At 43.8% G+C, this 23,841-nt stretch overlaps 1 protein-coding gene across 3 annotated transcripts in view; it reads left to right on the forward strand.

Moving 5' to 3' along the window:
- Positions 1-23,841, forward strand: part of rtn3 (reticulon 3) — a 35,047-nt gene that overhangs the window by 3,757 nt on the left and 7,449 nt on the right. Inside the window, exons 2-7 of one of the 3 annotated variants that reach the window (XM_021578228.3) lie at positions 4,019-4,066; positions 8,626-11,109; positions 15,261-15,468; positions 16,335-16,473; positions 17,586-17,655; positions 22,970-23,016. In XM_021578228.3, coding sequence (XP_021433903.3) covers positions 4,019-4,066; positions 8,626-11,109; positions 15,261-15,468; positions 16,335-16,473; positions 17,586-17,655; positions 22,970-23,016 — 2,996 coding nt within the window. The remainder of the gene's footprint in view (positions 1-4,018; positions 4,067-8,625; positions 11,110-15,260; positions 15,469-16,334; positions 16,474-17,585; positions 17,656-22,969; positions 23,017-23,841) is intronic. The other 2 variants (XM_021578229.3, XM_021578230.3) reach the window with 2 other exon arrangements.

A 23,841-nucleotide genomic window follows, 5' to 3' on the forward strand; every position in this document is an offset into this window, starting at 1 on the left:
TTGTTGGACTGTACAGGAGAATTTGTTACAATGATTTCTGAATATCTCTGAAATGCTGTTCAAGTTTTCAGTGTTTGAATCATTGCTATTTTCTTCCTGCATCTGTTTTATTAGGAAGTTAAAATATTGCCTGGAAAAACCAAAGCAACTACTGGACTGGAGATGCATTATTCAAACTCCGCAATATTGTAATTTTACTGTGTTGTCAGCGCTAAATCCGGTGCTCTCTGTTTCATAGGCTATGGGCATTTTGATCGGGATTTCCACCCGTTTTCAGTTAGAACGACGGTTGAGGTCAGCAAACGGCAAGAAGTTCATGTTTTTAGTTTGAAAGATGTGTGCTAGTTCAAGCTACACTAAAAATATACAGTAGTCACTAAGGATTACTTTAGACTAGAATTGTTATTATTTGAAATGCTGCATTTTGCAGAGTGGGAATTAACATTCGGCTGGTTTTAGCTTGACTGTTAAGATGCAGTGAAATGGATACAGGCTGAGGAATGATCCAGAATCTAGGCCAGTGCAATGAGGAGCCTGCAGATAAGACCATGGCAGTAGTTTGTGAGAACATGGGGTACTTTTGGCTCCCTCTCCTATCTGCTTCTTATTTTCTCTCCCTCTCTGGCTGGCGCTCTGTTCTGGCAGACTATATAGTCTAAGGTCAGTAAATCGGGCTGAGGCAGCAAACTGCCCCCCCTCCCCCCGGGGGTTTGAGTGACTTGACTTTCCTCGGGATGGGACAGAAATGGCTGGTAGGACTGGGAATGCAAAGTTAGGCCCTCAATCCCCCATAGATGAGCCTACATCCAGATCCAGTAGTAGAGAATAGGGTGGCATGGTACCAAAGCAGGTTCACTTCCTACTCATGTCTGCCGGTCATGAGAATGTTGTATCAAGGCTGGAAGTGTTGGAAACACGAGCTATATGAAGCCATGTTTAACCCTTGTCATAGACAACCTTAACTAGAGGAATGGTTAAAGTCTGTTAAAAATGCACATTTTTCATCTTTGTCAGTCTGCTAAAAGGGAGTGGTTCTCTTGCATAGACCTTCTTAGATAAGTGACTCTCTAGAGGTTGTTTTTGTGGACACTGTGAGGATACGTTTTCCATCTGAAATGGTTCATGTACTTGCACGCTACCACCAATGGTTTCAGGCTATTTGGAATTGTCAGCGAAAGAAGCAGAACGTTGACTAATTTTCTTATTGCAGGTGTGGCATAGGTAGATTAAGAGTCTGGGCGAGTCTTAAAGAGGAATGTTACATAGCAAGGGCTCGTCGACCTGATCAGCCAGTCTCCTACGTGACTCGTTTTGGGGCGTCAATGACTCTTATTGATTAACCAGCTCATGAACTTTACCATATGTCATACACACATATACTGAGTCTACAAAGCATTAAGAGCACCTACTCTTTCCATGACATAGCTTTCACCTGGATTTACCTAGTCTATGATCCCTTATTGATGTCACTTGTTAAATCCACTTCAATTGGTGTAGATGAAGGGAAGGAGACGGGTTAAAGAAGGAATGTTAAGCCTTGAGAAATGGTTTGTGTGCTATTCAGAGGGTGAATGGGCAAGACAAGATTATACAGTTGAAGTCGGAAGTTTACGTTGACTGTGCCTTTAAACAGGTTGGAAAATTCCAGGAAATGATGTCATGGCTTTAGAAGCTTCTGATAAGCTAATTTACATCATTTGAGTCAATTGGAGGTGTAGCTGTGGATGTATTTCAAGGCCTACCTTCAAACTCAGTGCCTCTTTGCTTGACATCATGGACAAATCAAAAGAAATCAGCCAAGACCTCAGAAAAAGTGTAGACCTCCACAAGTCTAGTTCATCCTTGGGAGCAATTTCCAAACGTCTGAAGGTACCACGTTCATCTGTACAAACAACAGTACCCAAGTATAAACACCATGGGACCACACAGCCGTCATACTGCTCAGGAAGGAGAAGCGTTCTGTCTCCTAGAGATGAATGTACTTTGGTGTGAAAAGTGCAAATCAATCCCAGAACAACAGCAAAGGACATTGTGAAGATGCTGGAGGGAACAGGTACAAAAGTATCTATATCCACAGTAAACAGAGTCCTATATCGACAACCTGAAAGGCCGCTCAGCAAGGAAGGAGCCATTGCTCCAAAACCGCCATTAAAAAAGCCAGACTACGGTTTGCAACTGCACATGTGGATAAAGATTGTACTTTTTGGAGAAATGTCCTCTGGTCTGATGAAACAAAAATAGAACTGTTTGGCCGTAATGACCATTGCTATGTTTGGAGGAAAAAGCTTGCAAGCCGAAGAACACCATCCCAACCGTGAAGCACGTGGGTGGCAGCATCATGTTGTGGGCGTGCTTTGCTGCAGGAGGGACTAGTGCACTTCAGAAAATAGATGGCTTCATGAGGCAGGAAAATGATGTGGATATGTTGAAGCAACAGCTCAAGACATCAGTCAGGAAGTTAGTCCTTGGTCACAAATGTGTCTTCCAAATGGACAATGACCCCAAGCATACTTCCAAAGTTGTGGCAAAATGGCTTAAGGACAACAAAGTTAAGGTATTGGAGTGGCCATCACAAAGCCCTGACCTCAAACCTATAAAGCATTTGTGGGTAGAACTAAAAAAGCGTGTGTGAGCAAAGAGGCCTACAAACCTGACTCAGTTACACCAGCTCTGTCAGGAGGAATGGGCCAAAATTCACCCAACTTATTGTAGGACCCTTGTGGAAGGCTACCCAAAACATTTGACCCAAGTTAAACAATTTAAAGGCAATGCTACCAAATACTAACTGAGTGTATGTAAACTTCTGACCCACTGGGAATGTGATGAAATAAATAATTCTCTCTACTACTCTTCTGACATTTCACATGTTTTTACTAGGATTAAATGTCAGGAATTGTGAAACTGGCTAAGGTGTCTGTAAACTTCTGTAGTGACTGCATGCATACACTAGATGACTGATAGGTGGCCACTATTCCTCCATCTTGGTACTCCTGCCGTTGTAAAATGTAATAATGTCTACATTCATTTTTGCCCCACTTAATATATTAGACACCTTAATGCATACAATTTAAAAGTATGTGAGCTAAATGAAAATACAAAGATTTCCTTAAGGTACAATCTTTAGCGATTACAAATGTCACTGTCTGCACTAAAACAAAAATCCTTAAATACATGTAATTTTGTCCTTAACATTTAAACTACTGTAGAATCCCTTTCATTCCTATGGAGGACTGCTCCTACTAGGGGTGTCAAATGGCCGACAGGTGGCTTCAAAGCCTCTCAATTGTCAATACATGGCATCAGCAATCCAGGGTTTATATACATCATTGTTGCCATCCCATCTCACTCACCGCTGAAGAAATTCCCCGACATGTCTCCTCTGGTGTTCCCCAGCTGTTAAATGTGTAATGAAGGAAAAGGGAAAAACCTTGTTCCTCCTTCGATATTCAGTGATGCTGTTAGATGGGACTATTGCTCTACAGAAACTGTTCTTGTGATCACTTAGGTTACATGATGAATTACCATCAAGCGAGTGCAATGTGGGTGTCTGATTGGCAACGGGTATCGTAAACCATAGGAGAAATATGTACAAATTGCCTAAAAATGACATGGAAAGTACCGTACAATGTTATGAGTAGTGTGACGTTGTTGGAAGCATCGTTATTTGTGCGTCGTAAAGAAGTATTTGCGTTTTGGCATATTTGTTATTGTCTTTGCTTGCATAGGAAATGTTAAGTGCATGGATTAAGTTGATCATAGTTGTTTTATTGGTAGTAAACTGGTAGACACTACCAGTTGCATGGGGCTTGCATGTTAGTAGTTATTTTACTGTAGCTTCTGACACAGTCCACGTTGTAAAGCATACAGTATTGTATAGTTGATAGGTTGGATTAGTGGGAGTCCCACCAGGCATCCAGTTAATGTATAAAATGGTGGGTGGGTGGTTGTTCGGGGGATGGGAGTTATTTTCTGCCACGGTAGGATGTTCATTCTTCTGTCCTTTTTTTAATTTTTTCAGATTCCTTTCTTTCCTCTTCGCCTGTATCTCTCATTCAGTCTCCTGAAGGCAAGTGTATGGTTCTGTTACGCTGCTCGTCTGCTATCCTCCCTCTCACGACCTTCACGCTCTCTTTCCCTGTCATTCTCTCTTGCTCGGCTGCCGCTGTAATGCCTTTCATTCCTCTCTAGTGCCCTTCTCCTACTCTAGTCCAGACCAAGAACTTCATACTAGAGGCCTGGAAACATTTAATTCCACCCCCACTACGCAATCTTCAACAGAACCCACCCCTAGAAGCCCTGTAACTGTATCCCATCTGTTTCCTATGTTGCTGACCGCCTGCACTAATTGCAATTTAGCAGGGCAGCGAGGCTCCTCCCTCTTTCAACAGTGTCTGACTTGGAATTTTCAACCCCCCTCCCCAACTGGAGGCCAGATCTGTTCAATTACGAGCAGCAACAGGCCCAACCCCGAAGCCCCTGACTGACGCACATGGTGCATGGCAAGGGAGAATCATGTGTATTATTTAAGGGAAGTTTGCACAGAGTTCAGGTTTAAAGCCTGTTTTTTAAGTGAAGATGTCTTCAGGCATGGTATGTTATGTACCATACTGTATACAGCATATATGCAAGACACACAGCCTGACACGTGATGAATTGATTAATCCACAGAGCTAATTGAGATGTACAGTAATGGATCAAGCCATCTATTGATGGTGTAGTGATCCAGTAGATTGATTCCCAATGGAATGCACTGACTTTCCCAGTGGAATAGGTTGAAATTGATGGAGTAAATTGGCATCAAGGAGGCATATCAAACTAGCAGCACAGTGATGAGGAATAGTGCATGTTTGGAATTAGTTGAGTGAACCCTCCCTGTTCTTACCCCTATCAGAAAACTGACAAGACCTACAAATGACAGCAAGTGGAGCTATTTCCAGTCTTTACTGCCTGCGCCACTCTGTCACATTATTTAGGTCAACGGCACTGTAGGTCCAAGATAATCCCAAGATTGCCACCTTATTTTAAGAAAGCTGAGAGAAGTTCAAGTTCACAATGAGGAAAATCTCTAAAAATGTCTCCAGTTGGTTGTCCCAGAGGGGCCCTAGCTGTCCTTGGATAGATGGCCCCTTCATCCAGGCCTTATGCCCTATCTCGAAGAGCCTCCCACCCCAGTTCCTTCATCCAGGCCTTATGCCCCATCTCGAAGAGCCTCCCACTCCAGCCCCTTCATCCAGGCCTTATGCCCCATCTCAAAGAGCCTCCCAGTCCCTTCACTGGCACTGGAGGATGAAGGGCACTGGGGAGGGATCCACTCCACTCGCTGCTCTATGCCCTCTTAAGGCTAGGTTTGGAGCCCTCCTCCCTGGATGCGCTCTGCTCCTCTACCTCTGCTTATATCTTCTTAAGCTTTTTGCATGTCACCACTGCTGGAGCCAAAAAGTAGTTTTTATTTTAGTGACGATCGTAATATGTATGTGTATTGTTTTCTTGATGTAGCTTTTTTTTTGTTGCTTGGTTTGTTTTCTGGAACACAATTTCGTTAGTGTTTATAAAAGTAGCCTACAATGTGTAGACTTGGACAGTATAGCAAGAGTATTAAACTTAAGCCAGACTAGATGGCCAGAAACTGAATCTGTCCTATGTTGTGCTAAGATATTAAGTCAAAAACAGTCAGCTCATCACACAGTGAGGGAGATGGGCCTGGGAGCTATTCCATCCATTACTAATTGGGAATGACACTGCTGTACCCAATGGAATTTGATCTTTCATTATACAGTGATTCCTTTTCTCTGCAGCAAAAATATTTCACTGTGTTCATGCTTTTGTGAATAGTAGTACTAGTATCATTTTTAACAGTTTGTAGGCTTACCACCTCGGGACTCGATGCACAAGTGGAATGTGACTTAAACGCGCAATATCCTCATACCTTCAAGTGTATACTTAATATGCAGTTCTCGTCCTTTTTTTAAAAAGATAGTCTAGCTTTTTCTTGTCTAAAGGCAAACCTTTTCTTGATTTAGCTAAGCTGTGATGCCTACTGGAAGTCTGTCTTATCAAGTCAGCTATTTGACTCCTCCGCATAGTGCCGACATGATTGAGCTGATTTACACTTTCTCATCTTGAAGAAATGCGTCCCTTTTTGAGTCTTCCTGCTAGACATATTTTGGGATGTGAGATGTTTGTTGGACCATGTTCAATAGGCCATTTAAAACGGGGTTTAGTAACGAGTGTCTTAAAAAAAAAGAGTCCCACACACTTTTTAGTACTCAACTCCAATAACTGTGGGGAGTAGATTACATAATATAATAACCTCTGTACCTCCAACAACCTGAGGACCACAGGCAGTGATGTTCTCATCAGAGGTTGAATGAGTATTACAAAACTGTGTTTGACAGTTTTCTAGTGTTTTTGGGTCGTGTTATTTGTGATTCCAATCAGTGTGTGTCGGCTCCCTGTTGCCAGTGGCTCTGATTCCTGTTCACGGTGCGGTAGCTGTTTTGTCATTTTGTTTACTTGCGTCGCGCCAAAATGCTACATTGTTTTCGGCTACATGGAAAGTCCATTCGTGTATGTGGCCTAGTTTGAACAATGCATAATGGACCTCAATGGGAGGGGAAGGTCCAGACCAAGACAACCCACCCTTGAGTTGTGTACCGATGAACAACATGTCTGTGGGTTTAGGTTGGCTGCAGGGTCATGCTGACAGGCCACAATGCCTTTCCAGAGCACCAAGCTACAAGGACAATACTATTAACTCATTGATGGAAGCTGTTGTCGTTTTATGAAATGTACTATAACATTGGATTGAAAAGAAACGTCACCATTGATTTGTTCCTCTTAGATTTGTATCTCTTGACTCCATTTATAGTAAATAAGCATATAGAAGGTAAAGTGGACCTTGTTGCATTTTGGAAGAAGTACCAACTGCATATTTGACCTGTTCCTGCTGGAGATATTTCCTCAAAGCAGGGGTCAAACCTTGGTCTCTGTTTGCCTGGGGATTGCAGAGGCAAGCAGACAGCTGATGTGTACCTCCCAATATAGCTGCCAATTCCCCACTATGATTGCTTGTCTCTGGGTGTTGGAAAATTACAGGGGGGGACCATTAGGCTGAAAAGGGATCATGTGATTATTGGAGCAGCTTGGAATATCTTGTGGATTATGTATGTAACAGTGGCACTGTGCCATTGAGGGGATCCTTGTCCCAGTCTGACTCTGTCACTTCAGCTGTGGCGTGTGGCAATAGCAGCAGGTTAGCGTGCTCAGTGGCATATTGACAGACTGCAGCACAGGGGTGGGGGACATGATTTAGGAAGCCTCAACACCGGGACTATTGTCCAGCTTGTTATGTGTGCTGGATGTTCTTATTGATTACACCGATAGTCGGGTGGGACAAGGCCAGAATAGTGCGACCTAGTCATGCTTGCAAATTGGTCCGTAGGTCATCTGAGGATGAGACTAGTCCTGTAAATGGATGATGTTTTAATTTCACTCCGGTTATGTTTTTGAGTCTGAGGTAGTGCACTGTATTCATTCCTGGGATGAGTCATCTCAGTACATTAAAGATATTGGATTGTAGTTCTTCTGTTTGATTAATAGCGTACTTAATTTACATGATTACGGTATGACGCTTAAACATATTCACACATTATAATTATGTTGACATTGCGTTACTTACACAGACATCTGCAGTATTGAAGACACGAAGCAGTGTTCCCCTTCAGAGTGTTCCCCTTCAGAGTGTTCCCCTTCAGAGTGTTCCCCTTCAGAGTGTTCCCCTTTGTATGTAGGCCTATAGGTTGTTTTCAGATAGGAGCTCATTTGGTAATCAAATTATTTATGTTTAATTAGGTCATTACAGAAACAACACCTTTTTAATTGAACTCCTGTTTATACTAGGCTGCAGTCACTTGACCTTAGTCTCTGGCCCATTTTTAAAAGGCATTGCAAGTTAAAACGTGGAGCATTTATCCTGTGTGACCTTTGCTTCTAGGCACATTTTTATCTCGTCCCCGTTGTCACTTTCTATGATACCCTGTAGTCATTTATGTTGGTCTTCGGGAGATGGGAAGTGACTGCTCAATGGTTCTCAGTAAGGTCCTTGATGTTACCCAGATAGAGGAAAGATAGATTGTGTACCAACCCTTTCTCCATCACAAGTATTTTGTAAGACATACCAGACACGGAGTACCCGATTTAACAAAACTCCAGGCCATAGTCTATGCAGCTGTACTTAAAAAATATATTCACAGCGAAAGATGTGATTGTGATGTAGCATATGCATTGTTGTCTACCACAGGTCACATAGTATAACAGTTTAGTTTATAGATACAATTTTTCTTATTTCGTTTGGAGCTGCTTCATTTCGACCATACAAATCATTTCCAATGTTGCCTCATTGAAAATGCTCTTCAATGGCAACAACTTGAGAGGTTAAGTCGGCAATGCATGCTGACTGACGCCCTCATCCATTACTGACTTAAAACCGTCCCATGCTATGCATGACTGCTTGGGCTGCAACAAAATGGCCTCCACCGACTATAACTGGAAGTGCATGGGAGTTTGAGTGTGTGATTTTTATGCCCTCCTTCTTCCCTTCCCTGCCTCCGTGCATGGCCGACACAGACAAAGGGGTGGTGCTGGGCTCTGACACACCCTCCTCAGAAGGGGTGGCCACCTCCCTTCGCTTCACCAGGCCTTCTCAACCCGGCTCATCTTCTTCCGCAAACTACGGGAGCGACCCACCTGACGGAAAGCAAGATGATTCACCGACTGTGACGTCCCCCGTGTCTGAGAGGATTAAGGCACTGGAGGCCATGGCAGCAAAGAAGGAGCTCAAGAACGACGGCGGCTTCCCTCACTTCAAAGAGCGTCACTATGAGACGTCTCCTACTGAGGCGCCAACAGAGAGCACCTCACCCTTCCAGACAAAAGGAGCCTCCATTGATCAGGAATCGCCAGAATCCCCCTTTGAGGTCATGGGAGAAGCCCGACAAGGTAGTGAGTTTGAAGATACTGCAGACTGGATGAGAGCTCACTTACCCCCTGTGCCCGACTTTGAAGATGCTCTTGTATCAGAGGAGGATGGCAAATCCCAAGAGATAAAAGTGGCAGATAAAGTGGTGCCTGATGACCCAGAGGCGTTTGCCTGTGTCCCTGACGCTTTCATGGACTCTCCCATTGAAAGGCCTGAACTGAAAAATGTCTTCAAAGACCCAGCGCAGCAGCCTAGCGTCGAGGACGAATTTGATCTGAGCTTCCTACCTAAAGCTTACATAACAGACACCCAAGGCCCCCCTGACCTTCATTCCGAGCTCACTGCTTCGCCTGCTCCTCCTGCTGGTTTGGACTCACCCTCTCCTTCCTCTGACTCGAAAGAGAAGGATTTGAAGACCAAGCAGGCCCCATGGGGTGGTGACCTGGCGCACCAAGGGGTAGTCGACAGCTCAGGAGACTCTGAGGACACCGTCATCGAGGACACCGCCTCCATTCCTGGCCCCACTTTGTCAAGTGATGCCACACCTGCCCATAACCCCTCTGTTCCATCTCTCCCTACTGAAGAAAAGGAAACTCCGCCAGCGAAGCAGCCAATGCGGGTCCCTACCATCAATGTTATTGAGACGGACGAGCCGAATTACAGCGATGAGGAGATGGAGATTGAAATGGAGGATGAAAATTATGAAGTTGTAGAAGACCCTGTGAAAGAGGCACCAAAAATACCTGAGCCACAACCAGATGTGACTAAAAAGGAATTTTCCCAAATTCCTCCCTTAGAATATGAGGGTTATTCTCCTCCCTCCTCTCCTGTCGACTCTGAATACTCACCTAAACACAAGATCCTGAAATCTGATTTGGATACAGATAATATGAAGACCACAGTACCTAATGATGAGTCAAAGGGCTCAAGTGCTGAGGTTTCACAAGCACAGAAAGTGGAGTCTGACCACTCACAGACCCCCAATGAGTCTAATGGAAAGTCTTCCCCTTCTACTGCCAAACCTCCTGAGAAAACCGCAGAGAACCTTTCAGACTTTCCAGAATATGATGACGATGACTGGTCAACTGGCGCGCAAGATATCTTAATTAACTTGAGCTCTGCTAATGTTGCAGCTCAGGATCTTCCACTTTGCCCCTCATCCAAGTTTGAAGAGAAGCCAGAGTCTGATATTAAGGAGGATTATATGCAGACAGTTGAGCTTTCAAAACCCAACTACATGGAGGATGACGCAATCCGTAAATACGACAGACAGTCTTTTGAAGATGAAGACGCATTTCCATCCATGAATGACACCATTGATGATAAAGAGCTGAACTTTAACACTGTACCTGAGCCTTCTCCTTCCAATCCAACCTCACAGATCCATATTGGAACACTACTCCCTCAAAACAATGCAACCACTGTGGAGCAGGATATCCCCTCGATGGCTGACGTGGACTCCTTCCCCAAGCCAGTTGGAGGCCAGCCATCTCCCAGGGAGTTTCCCAAAGATCCATTCGCCTCTTTCCAGAGCGAACTGCCTGGCAGCACCCTGGAGCCCAAGACTGAGAAGAAATTGAATGATGAAATCCTCATTACAGATAGTGTTGTCAACAGCAAGATACTTCCGGCTCAGGAAGCTGAAGCAGGACACCAGTCACCAGACAATACCAGTGACCCAGAAAGCATTGAGCCGGACTGCTCAGTCTCTGGTGCCACGGACAGCTTCGTCGAGTTCATGAGGGAGTGCCTGAAGTCACGACAGGACGAAGATCCAGAAGACCTCCGTCAAGATCTCACAGCCAAGGATGAGTGTCCTAAAACAGGCGCCCCTCCCTCCCAGCCCACACCAACCATGGTCATGGATCTGGAGCAGGAACGCCTCACTATCAATGCCCTCAAAGAATTGGGCAGCAGCCAAGAGGAGGAGGCTGACCTCCAGTCTAGTATCAAGGCTTCTGAGAAATCCCAGTCTTCCTTTATATCAACAACCTCTGACCCTCCTTCTCCCCAAAACAAACCTGCTTCCGACGGTGTATATTCCAAAGAGGTAGAGGCCATCGACGTGTGGGTGGCTGAGGCCTACCACCTTGCAGAGCATGTCTTGGCAGCAATACTAACGCACTTGTCAGGTAACATGTCTTCCCTCTGGGATCTGTGCCTGCTAACCTCACACAAGCAAAGCACAATGATCCCTCTTCCCCTCTCTCTCTCTCACTTGCACCTTTCTCCCATCTTGGTCCTCCTATTCAAAATAGGAGCACACTAACTATATAACATATGGTATATAATCACCATGTTGATTCTTTTAAAAAATTCTGATACAGGCGCCATGGCTGTATTACCGAAATATTTATTTTAGAGTGCAGATATGTCAAAAGGTTCAAACTATATATTGTGCTGTGTGTGTATTTTCCAAATGATCCCCCATGTCCTTAAGCTTGGCAGTAATCATGGTCGGACAGTGGGTGGTGGGCAGTTCAAACGTGGCTTCCTGGTGTCTGCTTGCAATGTCCCTGGAAGTCAGGCGGAATAGTCGATCCACCAGTGTTGGGTTTCTGCTTTGGGCGACGTTCCACACTTGAACAGGACGGGAGACGATCATTCCAGAGACTGATGGTCATTTTCACGGAGCGGACTTTACTCAACCTTTTTTAATGATGACATCATTCATTATTATGATCCTGCTGGATTGGATGTTACAAAGCATGTCCAGACTCCGTAGAGAGCGTTATGTGAAAAATACTCAGATTTTCATGAGTCATTGCGGGCTGCTCTCAGATCTGTATGTGCCTAAGTGTGAGTTGGCAAAAGGCCATACAGATGGGACCAGGCTAGGGGACATATGCCCTCTTTGTATTTTGTGTGGAAATTGTCACAGAAAGCTGAGATGCAGGGTACCAATCGCTCTAATTAATCTTGTCCTCTCCTCTTGAATCATGGTACAGCACCCCCCCCCCCCCCCCCCTTCCCTTATCTGGAAAATTATACACCGTGTGACCAATTTGGTTTCAATGGTACAAAGGATGCTGTAAATGGACTTCTGCTCAATATCTATCTCAAATCGGCAAATTGAATATTATTTGTCACATGCACCGATTACAACAGGTGTAGGTAGACCTTACAGTGAAATGCTTACTTACGAGCCCTTAACCAACAATGTAGTTTCAGAAAGTATTTACAAAAATAAACTGAAGTAAAAATAATATATATTTTGCCATATGATCATCCAATTGCATACATTGTAACAATGACAGCAGTGATATACTGTCTAACAAGCTGTAAAGTATATTCTATTTATATACATTTAGTGTAATGGGTGTGTGCTTTTGATTTACCCAGTGGCAGGACAGCCCTCTTCACAGTGTCGTGTTAAAGCAAATAGGGGACCTCTTCCTGCTCAGTGCAAAAATGAAATCCAAACCTGGCACACATTGACTGGTATGCAGACAAGTGAATGCAGGATGCACTCAAACCCGTACAGTCGCTGTGAGCTTAACCTACACCATGGGCATGCTATGGAACGTTGGGTCATCACTGAGGCAACCAGTAACTCGGGGAAGGTATATGCCATGCAGTCGCGGAGGGAATGATAAAGTTTTACAGTTAAGTACTGTTTGAAAGATGCTTTAGCACAATGTGTTTATAGTAAAGGCTAAAGGCGTTTTTATTGTAACATATTGATCAATAATGCACTATATATACACAGAGTTTACCCAACATTGGCAACGCCTTCCTCATATTGAGTTGCACCCCCTTTTGCCCTCAGAACAGCCTCAATTTGTCAAGGCATGGACTCTACAAGGGATCAAAAGCGTTCCACAGGGATGCTGGCCCATGTTGACTCCAATGCTTCCCACAGTTGTGTCAAGTTGGCTGGATGTCCTTTGGGTGGTGGACCATTCTTGATACGCGGGAAACTGTTGAGCGTGAAACACAGCAGTGTTTCAGTTCTTGACACAAACCTGTGCTCCTGGCATCTAGTACCATACCCCGATCAAAGGCACTTAAATCTTTATTCCTGCCCATTCACCCTCTGAATGGCACACGTACACAATCCGTGTCTCAAGGCTTATAAATCCTCCTTTAACCCGTCTCCTCCCCTTCATCTACGCTGATTTGAAGTGGATTGAACAGGTGACATCCATAAGGGATGATAGATTGACCAGGTGAAAGCTGTTTAATGGAAGGAGCAGGTGTTCATAATGTTGACTAGTGGTTGCTGTATACTTAAAGACCAAAATTCAAAAAGCATAGCTTAAATATTTGGGTCTATTTTCTCTCTCAATCTGCTACATGTATAGGATTTCTCTTTTTAAGTGCCCATTTTTTCCTTTTGAACCTTGTCCTGTCCCTCAGCTTCCACAGTGTTGCTGCCTCAACTCCGCAGGCTGGCTAGGTGAGTTAAGTTTATTTTAGTGAGTTTTTAACTACCTGTTTTAGTTGGATTGGCTCCATTGTTGATATATTCAGTGTGGGTATACCAGTTTTCCATCAATGGGCCTCCAAAGAAATTGATCTACTCCTGCTGATATGAATCAGTCATCTTCCCAAATAGGGTACACATTTGGACTGTTGTATCTTTGGTTAGTAAGAACATCTCGACTTGCTGCCAGGCCTTTAAAGATTAGTTCAAGTCAGGCAGTCCGATTTGTGTTAATCTTGTGTTTATGTGGACTGTGAGGGATAGGGCCAGCCAGTAGGAGGGAAGTGGATCATGTGAAGACTTGAATCCAACTTACCCACCCATGCCAATGTGTGTAATCACCTATGGTATTTCAATTGCATAATGAAGATTTATCAGCTGGTTTAGCTTCACAGGAGTAAAGGATTTCAGTCTGTGTCCAGGCTGTTGTATTAGGTCAAACACACACACATACTGCCAAGCAGGAGGTGGTGTGATGCCTGTACCTCTAAGAGGTGGTTGCTGTCCAGTGAGGTGGAAAGCAGCCCACTGCAGCTCTGTTGACACTGGGAACACCGCTTGAGCCTGTAACACGGGGGGGGGGGGACACGATAATGAACGAGGGCCGTCAGCCCAGGCTGCCTCCCTGTGGGTACCGGCAAGCAGGCTGGGAGGGACTCGGACCCCTGCAGTGCTGGGTGAGGAAACCCCACTTGTTCACTCGGCGCTGCTCAGCAGACAGTCAGGCGGCATCAGGAACATTAGAGTGCTGTCTGTCCTCAACAACAACAGGGGCGCTGCTGCTCTGTCAGTCTGTAAATAAGTTTTTATTTTTTACCGTCAAGCAGCTGTGCTTCACGTTTGAACTGATACACAACTCTTCATATTGTAGTATATTTGGAACAATGTTATTTAATAATGGAGATTTAGATTTTTGATGAACACACCTGCGGAAGAGCAGTGTTTTATTACGTTAGTTGTAAGAAAACATTACTAAATTAGAGGAAGGGTAAAAGAGCACTATGAGAACCAAGTATCTTAATGTATTCCCTCAAACCTCCCAAGTTCAATGAACACCCATACAGTTGTCTAGAATTGCCAGTTAATAACAATGACACACCGCAGCCAATATGAGTGTCAACACATTGTTTTTCTTCTCCACTCAATCTTGTGTAAATTTGAGCCTTAACTATGTGCATTCCTGGATAAATTCATATTACCCATCTGTAACACTGCCCCACGACGCAGCTGCTTACTAGCAGATAACATGATGATATTAATCTTAGCTGCCCTATTTTGACATGCATTTCCCACGGTAGGCCTGTAGACGAGACATGCTAGATTTGAGTGTCGGTATGTAGGGCCGGGGGGGTGTAGTGAATGAGTGAAACCAAAACGCCAACAGAATTTCCTCTGTGGTTGCATTATGGATCCTCTAGAGGAGAGTGGGAGGGGTTGTGTGTGTGTGTGCGCTGCTCTGCTCTCCCCCTTAATCAGCTGAAACACACAGCAGCCCAAGCCTGGAGCCCCCAGAGGCACGTGGGGAGTCAGCCATTTACCCAAGGTTTCTTTAAATGCCTCCTTTACATGCAGATGAAGGGAGGCCATAACAGGGTTGCGTAACAACAGCTCTGTATAGAGAATATACATTCTGCATGCATGACTCACACACACACACACACTTTTTTTAAATATATATAGGTCTGAGGTTGGAGATCACAATTTGTTAGTTGTGTGGTCCGTACGCGCTGTGCAATGAGTAACCTTCATTATTTCCTCTTCTCCCTCCTAATCTCTCTACTCCACATATGCTCATAAACAATAAATACACACACACCCCTTTTCCCCCTACACACCCCTATCTCTCACCCACTCTAGTCAAGGACTTGGTGCACTGGCGAGACCCCAAGAAGTCTGGCGTGGTGTTCGGCCTGTCCCTGCTGACGCTCCTGTCCCTGGCGGCGTTCAGCGTCATCAGCGTTGTCTCCTACCTGCTCCTTGCCCTGCTCTGTGTCACCATCTCCTTCCGCATCTACAAGGCTGTCGTCCAGGCCGTGCAGAAGTCCGACGACGGACACCCCTTCAAGTAAAGCAGCATACTTCATAGGGAACCTTGTGATGCTTAACTACCAACTCTTGTATTGGTTTGGTTGTTAGAACATGAAAAAGACAGTGGTGGTGGTAGTAGGTTGCTTGATAGGAGACACACAGCTGTGGTTCGCAAAATGTCTACCAGACTAGCCTAAGAAGGGCCAGGAATTTGACACGCCACATGACCAGGAGAAATGCTATGCCCCATTTTATAAGTTATTGCTGTTTTTAGTATGGTGAATATACATCTTCATCGTAGTATTTTTGGTCGCCAATGGGAAATTACTATCTGCTGAAAACCCTCCAAATGGGGAAAAAATATATAGATGCAAAGCTCCAGCAGCATATTTGTGCTTGTTGTCATAACCTTTGCCTGAGTTAATCATTTTATACTGGAGAGGAGGGCTTATTTCGGTTGAGCATCAGAGCCCAGCCGTACAGACTGATGACTAATACAATGGCTGTGTTCCAGGCTGCCTACATAGCACTCGTATCAGATTAAGTAATTTGGATGGGGTTCCTTCAATGTTGAACACTACCTCGGCATTTGCAGAGTTCTGGTAACGTGAACGGGGCCTAATACTCTTTATTATGCCTGAAAACAATTGTTATAATAGGAAAAAAAGACAAACTAGCAATCATGTGAAATTTAAAGCGGCTTGGTTGGTTTAGCGATCTAATTAGCGCTTAGCACATTAGCCTGAAATTACCAAATTAAACCATGAAATTTGTTTTTTTAGTGATTAGCTCATAGCAGGTTAGCCTAAAATGGTCCAATGACAGCAATTTGTTAGACTAGCATTTAGTAGCTTAGTCTGAGTTCACAGCTTCATCTACCATGCTGTGGTTGGTTCTCCTCAGAGCTCTGATGGAGAAGGATGTCAGCGTTCCCCCTGAGACCTTCCGCAAGCACGTGGACGCCAGTCTGACCCACATCAACCGACTCCTAAAACAGCTGCGCAAACTCTTCCTAGTCGAGGACCTCATCGACTCCCTGAAGGTGAGTTTAGGGGTCTGTCCTTCTGCCTGCCTGTCAGTCAGTCGTCATTCCCCCCTTCGGGTATCTGACCCTCGGTTCATGATTGATAGTGTTAAGGCAGTGACTCCAACCATAGTAGCCCTTGTGTGTTTGTGTGCATCGTCTTGCATCTTACCTCATTTAGGGTCTTGTGCTTACACACCCTTGTGTGTGTAAATATGTACGGGACCCTAAACATGATATCAAGCTTGACAGTCCTAAACTGACTGACGCCTTCTCAAATTCCTAGGTCTCGTCCCCCTTTAACTCTCTTCTCCTGGCGCACAATCTTTTTATAACTCGCACACTCTGAACACTTCCTGCTGTATGTGTCTTTTAATAAACCTCTAGCAACTCAACCCTATTGTATCCTGCAGTGTTAGTGTGACAGGAATCTATAGTCGAGTTGTTCACGTGACTATGGGAGGGAGAGCGCCGTGTTATGGCTGTGTGCATCAATCACACAGGGTAGGTGCTAAATAAGGCCTGGGTTAGTACCGCAGCCATCAGATGGCAGCGAGCTAGTGGACCTAGAACTCAGCTCATGGTTAGCTATGGAGGGGGGAGGGGCAACTTCCAGTGTGCCAGCTCATTAGGGACCCAACATACCAACCTATCAGACCAAGACGACCGTCGCTGGTCCATTCCTCCGCCGCTATGGCAGAGGTGATGCTCCTCCCAGCTTATTAAATCAACCTTCAAACCCTCTCCCTAGCTGGAGGTAGAAGCTGTTCTTAACCTTAGATATAGGATCAGATTACCATACCTACATAACCTAACCTTAGCCAACATGGGGATTAGAAAGATATTTGACCCAACAACAGTTTGTTTGGGGCAAATTCTCCCTAGTCATTCATACATATTGCATGTCATGGTGATGAACTGTGGATGTATTCCGTAGGGGGTGGGACTTAAGAGAAGATTCACATAGAAATGTCATGCTATTCTACACGATAGAACCATGCCTGTTCTACATTTTCTGTCTGCAAGGTTTGAACTACTTAACCCCTCTTGAACAGGCCACAGGCAACCAGTGTTCTAACCAATGATTTAAATGACCTCATTGGCTGTAACCCGGCTTGTTTTCCTCCCAGCTGGCTGTTGTGATGTGGCTGCTGACCTACGTAGGAGCCGTTTTCAACGGCATCACCATCCTCATCCTGGGTAAGAGGCTATTGCAGCACTGCATGGTGTGCAGCGGTAAACACTTAGCTATTATATTTCAATCTTTGGCGTTTTGAGAACCTTTTCATGTCGGCTGGTTTGAACATGCATGATATCTATGAGAATGAAAGGGGGCTGTCTATTTTACTTAATGACCTATATTTCCATCTGACCTGGTCTACGGCCAACACGTATTTAATCATCTGGAAATGTTAATGGATGTGAGGCACACAGATTGTTCTCGCTGATGCTGGAGAAATGCATAGTGGGAGTTCAAACATTCCTTTGATGTTTTGTAGAATTGACAGTTTGCATGTCACACCTGTTCGGGGCTTTGCCAACCTGTGAAAGACATGTAAGGCTAATTTACTACACACTCAAATGTAAAAAAAAAAAATATATATATAATTTGTCTTCTGATGTGTTTAAAGGATTGTTGTGGACTTAAAACATCCAATTTTGTTCTATACTGAACAGAAATATAAACACAACCATTTCTAAGATTTTACTGAGTTACAGTACATATAAGGAAATCGGTCATTCGAAATTAATTCATTCATGACTAATGTATGGATACCTTAACAAACAAAAATGTAGATCGTGGATCAGGAAACCAGTATCTGGTGTGACCACCATCTGCCTCCTGTAGTGCGACACATGACTTTCACTTAGAGCTGATCAGGCTGTTGATTGTGGAATGTTTTCTCACTCCTCTTGAATGATTGTTCGAAGTTGTTGGATATTGGCGGGAACTGGAACACGCTGTCGATCAAGAGCATCCCAAACATGCTCAATGGGTGACATGTCCGAGTATGCATTATTAGGCCGTGCATTATCATGCTGAAACATGAGGTGATGAAAGACACAACAATGGACCTCCAGGATCTCTGTGCATTCAAATTGCCAGCAATAAAATACAATTGTGTTCGTTGTCTATAGCTTGTGCCAGCCAATACCATAACCCCACCACCACCATGGGGCACTCTGTTCACAACGTTGACATCAGCAAACCGCTCTCCCACACAACGCCATACACGTGGTCTGCGGTTGTGAGGCTAGTTGGATGTACTGCCAAATTCTCTAAAACGGTGTTGGAGGCGGCTTATGGTTGAGAAAATAACATTCTAATCTTGGGTAACAGCTCTGGTGGATATTCCTGCAGTCAGCATGCCAATTGCACGCTCGCTCAAAACTCTGTGGCATTGTGTTGTGACAAAACTGCACGTTTTAGTGGCCTTTTATTGTCCCCAGCACAAGGTGCACCTGTGTAATAATTATGCTGTTTAATCATCTTCTTGATATGCCCCACCTGTCAGGTGGATGGATTATCATGGCAGAGGAGAAATGAGCACTAACAGATGTAAATTTGCAAGAAACTACCTTTTTGTGGAAAAAGTTATTGGATTATTTTATTTCCTGTTGCGTTTTAATATTGTTTAAATATTGTGTGTATGTAAAAATAAAGTGTGAATTTCAGTGAAAAAAATCCAAAACCTTGAAAAAATAAATCAACAGAATATGGGCCCTAATAAATACGGCTAAAATAGAATGGGTACATTTTCATGAAGAAAATGTTTCTACTTCAGCTGTCTAAAAATATGTGTGTGGTAGTGGGAGATGTAGACTAAGTTAATGTAGGTCTGATTTACTTTAGTTGACTGCTATATATATTTTAGCACATCAATTATGAAAAAGGGTAGATCTATGCCTCTGAAAAATGCTTAACTCCAATGTATTGGATTTAGCCGTACCCTGACACAAATTATTATACTGTTGCTATCCTGAGCTACTTGTTGTGTGTATGTAATGACCTATACAGGGCATTTGGAAAGTTCTCAGACCACTTAAGTTTTTTCCATATTTTGTTACATTACAGCCTTATTCTAAAATGGATGACATTGTTTTCCTCATCAATCTACACACTACCCCATAATGAAAAAGTGATAACAGGTTTTTCAAAATTGTTTGACATTTTATATAATGGTCACTCTGACAGAGTTCCCTTGTGGAGATGGTCGTCCTTCTGGAAGGTTCTCCCATCTCTGCAGTACTCCACCAATCAGGCATTTATGATAGAGTGGCCAGACGCAAGCCACTCCTCATTAAAAGGCACATGACAGCCCGCTTGGAGTTTGCCCAAAGGACTCTCGGACCATGAAACAAGATTCTCTGGTCTGATGAAACCAAGATTGAACTCATTGGCCTGAATGTCAAGCGTCACGTCTGGAGGAAACCTAGCACCATCCCTACAGTGAAGCATGGTGGTGGCAGCATCATGCTGTGGGGATGTTTTTCAGCGGCAGGGGCTGGGAGACTAGTCAGGATCAAGGCAAAGATAAACATAGCAAAGTACAGAGATCCTTGATGAAAACCTGCTCCAGACCACTCGGGACCTCAGACAGGTGTGACGGTTCACCTTCCAACAGGCAACGGCCCTTAACACACAGCCAAGACAACACAGGAGGCGCATCGGGACAATCTCTGAATGTCCTTGAGTGGCCCGGACTTGAACCCGTTTGAATGTTTCAGGAGAGACCTGAAAATAGCTGTGCTGCGACGCTCCCCATACAACCTGACAGAGCTTGAGAGGATCTGCAGAGACGAATGGGAGAAACTCTCCAAATACAGGTGTGCCAAGCTTGTAGCGTCATACCCAAGAAGACTCAATGTTGTAATTGCTACCAAATATGCTTCAACCAAGTACTGAGTAAAGGGTCTGAAATACTTATGTACAGTTGAAGTCGGAAGTTTACATACACTTAGGTTGGAGTCAATAAAACTAGTTTTTCAACCACTCCACAAATTTCTTGTTAACAAACTATAGTTTGTTAAGTCGGTTAGGACATCTACTTTCTGAATGACACAAGTAATTTTTCCAAAAATTGTTTACAGACAGATTATTTCACTTAATTCACTGTATCACAATTCCAGTGGGTCAGAAGTTTACATACACTAAGTTGACTGTGCCTTTAAACAGCTTGGAAAATTCCAGAAAATGATGTCATGGCTTTAGAAGCTTCTAATGGGCTAATTGACATAATTTGAGTGAATTTGAGGTGTGGGTGTATTTCAAGGCCTACCTTCAAACCCGGTGCCTCTGTGCTTGATATCATAGGAAAATCAAAAGAAATCAGCCATGACCTCAGGAAAAAAAAAATGGACCTCCACAAGTCTTTCATCCTTGGGAGCAACTTCCAAAAGCCTGAAGGTACAACGTTCATCTGTACAAACAATAGTACGCAAGTATAAACACCATGGGACCACGCAGCCATCATACTGCTCAGGAAGGAGACGTGTTCTGTCTCCTAGAGATGAACGTACTTTGGTGTGAAAAGTGTAAATCAATCCCAGAACAACAGCAAAGGACCTTGTGAAGATGCTGGAGGAAACGGGTACAAAAGTATCTATAGCCACAGTAAAACAAGTCCTATATCGACATAACCTGAAAGGCCGCTCAGCAATGAAGAAGCCACTGCTCCAAAACCGCCATCCCAACGGCGAAGCACGGGTTGGCAGCATCATGTTGTGGGGGTTCTTTGCTGCAGGAGGGACTGGTGCACTTCACAAAATAGATGGCATCATGAAGGAGGGAAGGTATGTGGATATATTGAAGCAACATCTCAAGACATCAGTGGATCGCAAATGGATCTTCCAAATGGACAATGACCCCAAGCATACTTCCAAAGTTGTGGCAAAATGGCTTAAGGACAACAAAGCCAAGGTATTGGAGTGGCCATCACAAGGCCCTGACCTCCAATCTTATAGAAAATGTGTGGGAAGAACTGAAAAAAGCGTGTGCGAGCAAGGAGGCCTACAAACCTGACTCAGTTACACCAGCTCTGTCAGTAGGAATGGGCCAAAATTCACCCAACGTATTGTGGAAGGCTACCCAAAACATTTGACCCAAGTTAAACAATTTAAAGGCAATGCTACCAAATACTAATTGAGTGTATGTAAACTTCTGACCCACTGGGAATGTTTTTTAAATAAATAAAAGCTTAAATAAATCATTCTCTACTATTATTCTGACATTTCACATTCTTAAAATAAAGTGGTGATCCTAACTGACCAAAGACAGGGAGTGTTTACTAGGATTAAATGTCAGTAATTGTGAAAATTGTGTTTAAGTATATTTGGCTAAGGTGTATGTAAACTTCCTACTTCAACTGTAAGTGTGATTATTTAATCCATTTTAGAATAAGGCTAACGTAACAAAGTGGAGAAGGGTTCTATTGAGGGTTCTGAATACTTTCCACATGCACGATCTGTGTAACTGCTAAATGCACAAACACTGCATGTTAATGTATGTAACTTGTAAAATCTTTTTTTTTTTCATTGTCGGACCCCAGTATGACTAGCTGTCGCCATTTGGTGTCGGCTATTGGGGATCCTAAAAAAATAAAATAAAATTCGGGGCCACGTTAGAATTCCCAGCATGTGGCACGGTGCATAGGGTGTTTTTCTTCTCACGCCAGCGACCCGGGCTCTATTCCCTGCCTCCGCCGTTGGCTACAATACCAAAAGGCTAAAAGCTCTTGGTGAGGTCGCTAGGTGTAGTACTAAGGTTGTTTAGTATCCTACGTTTCATGCATGTTTAAACCAACTGGGGCAACTGGACACACTGTAAATGGGGTCAAAGGTCATAGAATGTGCTAGAAAATGTATCAAACATTTTCCATTTTAACAAAATGTTAAATGTTTAAAAAAAAAAAAAAAGTTCAGTCTCACAGGACCAATTTAAGACCAAGTCCACACAATTTTTTACTGTGCAATTCCGTCACTAAAATGCTTAGCATTGTGGGAAACTGACCAGCATTGCTTAGAATAGAAGCACTAGACAATTGCAGTGAGACAATAACTCCCTGTGGGTCTTGCTAGAGTCTTGTAAGCATGTCACGCTCGTTAAGTCCTACGACACGGTGACCTTTTTCCTAGACAAAATGGATGATACGGTCTGAGGTCACTGGCGGCACAGACTGGCTTCATACGATTTGGCTCATTTGATCAGCACTACCCAATGGCCTGCTGCTTTTTCAAACAACACCGAACTCGTTTAATGGCATCTGACACCATCCCAGTTTCCTGGGTGGTGAAGCCTAATTGGTTGTTTTTGTCAGGGGATGTCTTACAGGTAAAATGGTTTCCACTGTCTACATCCCTGAAAGCAACATTATTATTATTATTATTATCGTTACTATTGTGATAGACTAACTTTTTTTTATAAAGGCCTGTGTGCCTTTTAAGAGGTCAGCTGCTGGTTGTTTCCTGTGTTACTCCACTGTCATTTCAATATTTTTTTTTTGCTCTCCTCCAGCTGACATCCTCCTCTTTGCCGTACCCCCCTTCTATGAGAAGAACAAGGTGAGTCTGACCCTTGACCTTTTTGTCTTGTGACATCATAGAAGTAGAACTTTTTTTTAAATTATTCCATTCCTTAGAGCTAGGTAGACTGGAGTCATGCTGGTGAAACAATGTACCTTGAGCTAGACCTATATGGTTCTGGATTGTCCCATGAGCATTGATGACAATTATGACGGCGTCATCCTTTGGCAGGCACCAACTAGTTCCACTGGGTGTGACCTCACCGAATGACCAGCCTCTTTATGAGTCGTTGGAGGCTGTTTGTGTCCTTATCAGCGTTATAGCACAATGCTGATTCGACATGGAAAGTCCGTTTTACTGTCAGTGACAAGATGGCTTTCAGTGTCCGGTTAAATTAAGTTATTCCCTTTACATAATGAGCCTGTATTTACATAAATGAGGCCTATATTTTTCGTAGTTGCCTACATACCACCACAGACCGAGGTTGGCACTAAAACTGCACTCAATGAGTTGTATTCCACCATACGCAAACAGGAAGACGCTCATCCAGAGACTGCACTCCTAGTGCCCGGGGACTTAAATGCAGGGGAACTTTAATCAGTTTTACCTAATTTCTAACAGCATGTTAAATGTGCAACCAGAGGGGCAAAAAATTCTAGACCCCCTTTACTCCACACAGAGATGCGTACAAAGCTCTCCCTCACCCTCCGTGTGACAAATCTGACCATAAGTCTATCCTCCTGATAGCTGCTTACAAGCAAAAATTAAAGCAGGAAACACTGGTGACTTGGTCTATATAATTTTTAAAAAGTGATCAGATGAAGCAGATGCTAAATTTCAGGACTGTTTTGCTAGCACAGACTG

This window comes from Oncorhynchus mykiss, chromosome 21 (genome assembly GCF_057628025.1).
Source record: "Oncorhynchus mykiss isolate SJ-2025 chromosome 21, ASM5762802v1, whole genome shotgun sequence".
Classification (NCBI taxonomy): domain Eukaryota; kingdom Metazoa; phylum Chordata; class Actinopteri; order Salmoniformes; family Salmonidae; genus Oncorhynchus; species Oncorhynchus mykiss.